This window comes from Chelonoidis abingdonii, chromosome 14 (assembly GCF_003597395.2).
Source record: "Chelonoidis abingdonii isolate Lonesome George chromosome 14, CheloAbing_2.0, whole genome shotgun sequence".
NCBI classification, from domain to species: Eukaryota; Metazoa; Chordata; order Testudines; family Testudinidae; genus Chelonoidis; species Chelonoidis abingdonii.
The window spans coordinates 36,277,432-36,284,909 of NC_133782.1; the positions used below are offsets into that span (position 1 = coordinate 36,277,432).

Genomic DNA, 7,478 nt, shown 5'->3' on the forward strand with positions numbered 1-7,478 from the left:
AATGTGAAAACAAGGTTAGGAGAAAGGGAGAGCCCTGCCTGTGACCTCCCAGGGGCCTGCAGTGGAATTACACCTGATTTATCCTGGTGCACCTCTGAGATGGATTATCCACTCCCCGCAGCATAACTGGCATCTCTTCTCCAAGGGCTGGCTTACCCGCTGTATTGTTAGCAATAACCAGATCGAGTCCATCAAATCAGCATTTTCCAGCAGAAAATTCTCAGCCATCTTTTCTGTGGTGCTTGAATACAACTCCATCGTGCTGCCAGTTCCAGCTGATGGACATCAGTTCCATGTGTCTCCTCTGCCCAGCAACCCCTCCCCACCCTGCCCCAGCATCCAGTCCTGGGACACCATGCTCTCAGGGCCCCATGTTATCTGGGGGGGGCTCTGTTCTTCTCCCCCTATGCCTCCCCCCAGCAGCACATTCGGTCTCTGTCCCCGGCAGCTGGGCCCAGGTGGGGAGCGGGACTGAGTAGCTTCTCACATGGCTGAAGCTGGGCACCCTGGTTCATTGCCTTTGTGTCACGCAGCAGCTGCCTGAGAGAGACTCTGGCTGGGGAGGTGGTGATGGGTCTGGCTGCCGAGACAGGGGCTGAGCAAGCTGGAAATGTGCCGAGTGGGAAAGGTGACTCCGGCTCGCTCAGCCCTTGTTCCCGGCACAGAGAGAAAACAAATCTGAAGTGGCTGAGCTGATTGGAAAATAACATTTTCTTACACTGATACATAAGACACAACTGAACAGCACTTGAAAGAGGCTAGAAAGCAGCAGCCTGTGTTATGAAAGGAGATCAAACGAGATGAATGTGCAAATCAAACTTAGCCTTAGCTTCAGGTTTCTTCTGAAAAACAACATCCCTCTCTATCTACTTATCCCCACGCTCTGACCCAGTATACGCTACTCTCCTAGGAGAACCAGGGATAAGGCCCAGAAATCCCAACTCCCAAGCAGCTATTCTGTCTACGGTGGCTATGGTTACGTTGGATATGTTCTGTGTCTTTCTGAAGTGGATATATTTGGTGTCTCCCTCACACCCTCTGGGAAAATTTCACCTTATGCTGCCGGAAAGCATCCTGCAAAACCTCCTTCACCTTGTCATTCCTGAGGCTAAAAATGAAGGGGTTCAGCAAAGGTGTCACAATGCAACTCAAGGTCGCAGCCACTTTATTGAGAAGCAAAGACTCTCCCCATGATGGCCTGACATAGAGGAATATGGAGCTGCCGTACACCATCACCACCACAGTCAAGTGGGAAGAGCAGGTAGAGAAGGCTCTCCGCCTCTCTGAGGAGGATGGTATCCTCAGGATGGTGGAGATGATGTAGGTGTACGAGATCATGGTGAATGCCAAGGAGCTTAGCAGCACAAAGGAGGACAGCACAAAATCCACCCGTTCGAGGAGTCGGGTGTCAGAGCAGGAAAGCTGCAGGAGGGGCCAGCTATCACAAAAGAAGTGGTCAATAGTATTGGGCCCACAGAAGGTCAACCTAGTTAGCATAGCAGTCGGGAAGAGGACACACAGGAAGCCACCTATCCAGGAACCCAGGACAAGCTGGGCACAGACTTTGCTGCTCATGATGGCTTCATACCGCAGCGGGTTGCAGATGGCTTGGTAACGGTCAAAGGACATGACAGCCAGGAGGAAGAAATCGGTGGTTCCCAAAAGGAAGTAGATATAGGACTGGGTCATGCAGCTAGCAAAGGAGATGGTGACTCTCCCAGCAAGGAGGCCCGACAGCAATTTTGGGATGATGACTGTGGTTAACACTAGCTCCAGAAAGGACAAGTTCCCCAGAAAGAAATACATGTGGGTGTGGAGTCTCTGGTCACTCAGTGTCAACACGAGAATGACCAGGTTTCCGGTTACTGTAAGCACATACGTCAACAAGAGGACAATGAAGAGCAGGACCTGCAACACCCATAGATTGGGGAACCCCAGGAGAATAAATTCTGTCACCCAAGTTTGGTTTGCCATTCCCACGGCTGCTCCAAATGTTGATTCTGCACAAGGAAAAAGAAAAAAAATTGAAAGTGGGTCATGACTCGATGTAGTCAAAGCTGAATAGATTGAAGTCCAAGTATTTTCAACAGTAATGAATGCCTCGTTTTTTTTGTGCCCAAACTAAGATACCTTAAAAGAGCTTGATTTCTAGGGAGTACTCTATGCTTGCCCTTTGAAAATCATGTAGCAACTGGTGACTCCCCAAAACGATTCATCCATCATTTCTATCCGCTTTTGAAAATCTTGATCTAGCCTGGCAATCAGCTCTTTCAAGAGGTAGTTCGAAGTCACTATTACCAAGAACTGTTTGGGAAGTCTTTTCTTCCCATCTTTTTTTAATATGCGAATGAGAATGAAAACATTTTTTGTCAAAATATTTCTTCATTCATTTTTTTGGCAAATTTGAGAAAATGAAAACAAAAACTTTTCCCTTTAGAGTTTTTCAGCAAAAAAAACAGTAAAAAATCATTGAAATAGGCTATTTCTTGTGGAAACAAACATGAAAAGACATTTTTCATCCAATAAAAAAAAGTTTGAGAAATATTGACCAGCCTAAAGGGATGTATAGGTAGATTAGTGAATCTCTTTCTAATGCTGTGTCTGTGCAAAAGCAAAGCTAATTGCTTGATCCACGTCTCTAAATATTAATAGTAATTTTGGGTGCCTCACTTTTTATATCTAATATAACTGTGGATAGATTCATTAGCCATATGAACATCTGGCCATTTCAGAGCGCAGCTGACACTTTGTCTGGGACCTGCCCTCAAATGTAAACGCTGATGTGTATCTTCAGGATGAGATGGGCAGTAGAGGTCAAAGGACGAGCAACCAGGAATGGAGTAAATAAACCTCCATTCTCTTCCTAGCTCTGTCCTGCTATGTGACATTGGACCAATTACTGCTCCACTGATTCCTTTCACACCTTGTTACTGAGCCAGTAAACGTGTCACCGTCTATTACTGGATACGGTTTTGTACAGCACCCAGCACAATGAGGCCCCAATTTCAGTTGGAAAAAAGTCTCTGTGCTATTGAAATACAGAAAAGAAATGATGAGACTTATACTTACATCCCTGATTTACAGAGAGTTGCCGTTTCTAAATAAAACATTGCAGGAGCAGATCCTGGTTTCTTGTAACAGTTCTGAAGAGATGTGCGTTGGTTCCAATCCAACTTACAAATGAATATTCCTTGGAATTATGTCTAAATCCATGCTGCTGTCTAAGTAGAGCACTCTGCATTTTTATTCTAAGGTGAAGACGTTATCTCTTTGAACTCCACAGGGAGTATGTTATGTGCATCTTTAACTGTAGTAGAAAATTTCATCAGAATAAAACACCAAAATAATGATCTCAGAATTAAGAAAGAATCATAAAGCCATATGGTTCTGACTTCTGCTGTATCTTAATTGTAGAAATTTATTGTATCTTAAAAGTAGAAAATCAAAAAAAATGTAATAAGCCCCCTAAAAACAAAGGAAAAAACCAAAACAGAACACTCTGTATCTAGATTTGAAAATAATCGGTTGATAGCGAAACCCTGATAAGAAATCTTCTCCACCTCATGTGAAAATATTCCGAATTTAATTTCAGCTGGGATGGTTCCAACATCACATGAGGAGATGTGATCATTGTACCTGGTGCAGGGTTATTTTATAATCTCTTCTTTGGCTGGAGAGATGATCCTCACTTAACTCCTAGTTGCTCAGGGGAGATGGGTTACATAACATGTCACTGCTCTGACTTCTGTCCCGCTTCCGAATACGAACTCCCCCAACCTTTCTGTTTCTCTGGCAATGGGTGTAGCTGCCCTTACTGCAATGGAGTTTTCTCCATATATTGGGAGAAGTTGCCTCACCTTTTAGAAACATGAGTTTAAAGGGAACTGTGGAAAAATAAAAGCTTGCATGGGAAAGGGAAGCCAACCTACACAACCCACCCCCACAAAACAATCCTACCCATATGTGCCTCTTTATACCTGGACTGGGAAAATGGATACCTTGTCCATAATGAAGGTGTTAAAATGCACCAAATGGGCTTTGGCAGAGGTGTGTGTGTCAGGAGCCCAGGACTGGAATACCTGTGGATTGGGACTAGGGTGACCAGATGTCCCAATTATATGTGGACAGTCCTGATTTTTGGGACTTTTTCTTATATAGGCTCCAATTACAACACCCCCTCCCACCTCCTTCAGTCCCAATTTTTCACATTAGCAGTCTGGTCACCCTAGTTGGGACTGAGAGATATCAGTAGAGATGAGTCCAAGGTTGGTATAGCAGAGGTGCTATGGGTAATGACTCAGGAACATCAACAAGCTCTATTTGAAGAGGATCCCAGAACTGGAAAAGCAGGCAGAGGAGAAGCTACAGGTTGGAACTGACAGGCATTGGCAGAACTGTGGGTAGAGAAATGAGGAATGGAAAAATTGGGGGTTGCAAGGTAGGACTGAGGGAAAGGGGGACAGAGCTGTGGAGGAAAGCCCAGGGGAGGTGGATTGGTTAGGATTAAGGGACATCAGAGGAGCTCTGTGGAGCTGGGAAGGAATCCCAGGGCTAGACCTGGACACAATTTTCTGTTTTTTTGTTTGTTTGTTTGTTTTTTTAATACAGATCAGAGGCATTGAAGCATTTTGAAAATTTGTGTAAAATTGACATAATTGTTCTTTTAAAATTTCAGAACTCCTCACCCTTGGAAATGATCGACACTTCCATCATCACCCCAAAAGCCTTGGTCAGCCTGGCAGTGGAATTATTTCTGTTCTGTAAGTGGATGCTTTGCTCAAGTCTATTTTGCATGGGTATAACTGAATTCCCCCTCTTTACAGGGATGTCTTTTAATAGGTTGTGATGAAGTGGGGGGGTTTCTTGAGGTTTTCTGTGTTTTCCAGGGTTTGCATGCACAGAGGGTGGGACTCACTGTCCCCAGGTGTTACTGGTTTAATGAGGTGAGGGGAGAGGGAGTTTCTTGGTACACAGGACCAAAGTGGGAACTCGGGACCCCGGCCGATGGCCTGGAGAATAGAGACCCCAGCGACCAATGACCTGGTGACCCAGAGACGCAGCTCAGGAGTGACAGCCGGTTCTGGCCAGTGGGAGGACAATGGGCTGCAGAGAGAGGACCCCAGCGACCTGACCAGCCAGCTCCAGCCAGAGGAGAGCTGTGAGGAGAGGGGACCCAGGGCTTCCTGTTTACGACCCTGTTTACCTGGAGAGAAGACAATGGACAGAGGCAGGGCTTGAGGCCGGGGATATCAGAGACCCAGCTGGGAAGCAGGGGGGCTCGGGGCTGGCGAGGGGAAGCAGGCAGAACCCACCTGACTGCGGGGGGACTGGGATGTGCTGTTATTGTGAGAGGCCAGGCCTGAGGCTAGAAAGTTTTCTGTGCTGGGTTCAACTCTCAATAAACCTCCTTTGTTACGCTGGCTGAGAGTCTCTCCAGGTTAGAGAACAGGGGGCATCAACCCCTTAGGGGGTGAGGAGGCCAGGGGGATCCAGAGCACATGGACTCCCAGAGGGGGCCCACGGCAGAGACAGACATGCTATGGCTCAGAGAGGTGTGGCTCCAGGAGGTGGAGGGGCCTGACCCCGAGAGAGAGTGGACCCCCGAGAAGGGCTGTCGCACTGAAAGGGGCACCCCTCACGGACCTCACAGGGCCAAGAGTGGGCACGATCTGTGAGTCCGTGACATTGGTATGTTGCCATCTGCCTTCCACTGCACTACTCTACCACCACGAACACACAGGGATGCACTTTATTGTCCAGAGTTACCTTACGAATGGAGAACCAGTGATAACAAGGCCAATTCAGTCGGGGTGGATGTGGTCCACGCCCAATAGTTGATGAGGAAGTGTCAATACCAAGAGAGGGAAAATTGCTTTTGTAGTGAGTCAGCCACTCCCAGTCCCCATTCAAGCCCAAATTGATGGTGTTAGGTTTGCAAATGAATTGCAGCTCTGCAGTTTCTCTTTGAAGTCTGTTTTTGAAGTTTTTTTTGTTGTAGTATTGCTTCTTTTAAATCTGTTATTGAATGTCCAGGGAGACTGAAGTGCTCTCCTACTGGCTTTTGTATGTTACCATTCCTGATGTCTGATTTGTCTCTATTTATTCTTTTATGTAGGGACTGTCCGTTTTGGCCAATGTTCATGGCACAGGGGCATTGCTGGCCCGTGATGGCATTTATCACATTGGTAGATGTGCAGGTGAATGAGCCCCTGATGGTGTGGCTGATGTGGTTGGGTCCTCTGATGGAGTAGAATAGATATGGGGACAGAGCTGGCAACAGGGTTTTTTGCAGGGATTGGTTCCTGGGTTGGTGTTTCTGTGGTGTGGTGTGTAGTTGCTGGTGAATATTTACTTCAGGTTGAGGGGCTGTCAGTAAGTGAGAACTGGCCCGCCTCCCAAGATCTGGGAGAGTGAGAGATTGTTTTCCAGGATAGGTTGTAGATTGTTGATGATATGCTGGAGAAGCTTTAGCTGGGGGCTGTACATGATGGCTAGTGGTGCTCTGTTAGTTTCCTTGTTGGGTTGGTCCTGTAGCAGGTGAAGTCTGGATACCCATCTCATTCTGTCAATCTGTTTCCTCATTTTCCTAGGTGAGTATTATAGTTTTAAGAATGCTTGATAGAGATCTTGTAGGTGTTTGTCTCTGTCTGAGGGATTGGAGCAAATGCAGTTGTATCTTAAGGCTTGGCTGTAGACAATGGATCATGTGATGTGGTCTGGATGGAAGCTGAAGGCATGTAGGTAAGCATACCGGTCAGTAGGTTTCCAGTTTAGGGTGGCGTTTATGTGACCATCACTTATTTGCACTGTAGTATCCAGGAAGTGGATCTCTTGTGTGGACTGGTCCAGCCTGAGGTTGATGGTGGGGTGGAAATTGTTGAAATCCAGGTGGAATTTTTCAAGGGCCTCCTTCCCATGGGTAGAAATGATTGATTTTATATGGACAAGCCCAATCGGAGGGTAGAAGAGGGAGGATATTTCCCAGGGAGTGCTTTACTGCTAAATGATGAACTAGCCCTTGGCTGAGCCCTCCAGGGTTAACACGTTGTTGTTAATGTTGCCTCACACTCTACAAGGGAGCAGGAATGGAGGGTGGGGAGGCAGATGGCAGGAGCAGCATATGGCAATGCGGGGAGAGACAGCTGAACTGCACGGCAATTGGTAGCCTGCTGGGCAGCTGCTACACAGGGAACTTAGTGGAGCTGATAGGGGGGCTGCCCATCCACCGTGGTTCAAAGCCCCCCTGCAGCTAGCTCCAAGGGGCTGCTTTTGCTGCAAGCAGTGGACAAAGCAGGCGGCTGCCAAACAATGTTATAAGGGAGCATAGCCCAACTTTAAATGAGCATGTTCCCTAATTGATTAGCAACAAAAGAATGACATAACGTTAATCAGGATGTTAAGTGAGGAGTTCCTGTGGTCTGGTAGGAAGTATGAGGCCAGATCCACAAAGGGGCTAAGGCATTGCTGACTTTTAGGCA

At 46.9% G+C, this 7,478-nt stretch overlaps 1 protein-coding gene across 1 annotated transcript; it reads right to left on the reverse strand.

Annotated features, from left to right (window-relative positions):
- Nucleotides 1–1,029: 1,029 nt before the first annotated feature.
- Nucleotides 1,030–1,974, reverse strand: LOC116824982 (olfactory receptor 6T1-like). The gene has a single exon (XM_032780661.1). It carries the CDS (start codon nt 1,972–1,974, stop codon nt 1,030–1,032), a length of 945 nt encoding a protein of 314 aa, XP_032636552.1.
- Between the last annotated feature and the right edge of the window lie 5,504 nt (nt 1,975–7,478).

Excerpts from the sequence above, each read along its gene's own strand:
- LOC116824982 (XM_032780661.1), bottom strand. The coding sequence starts at position 1,974 with ATGGCAAACCAAACTTGGGTGACAGAATTTATTCTCCTGGGGTTCCCC.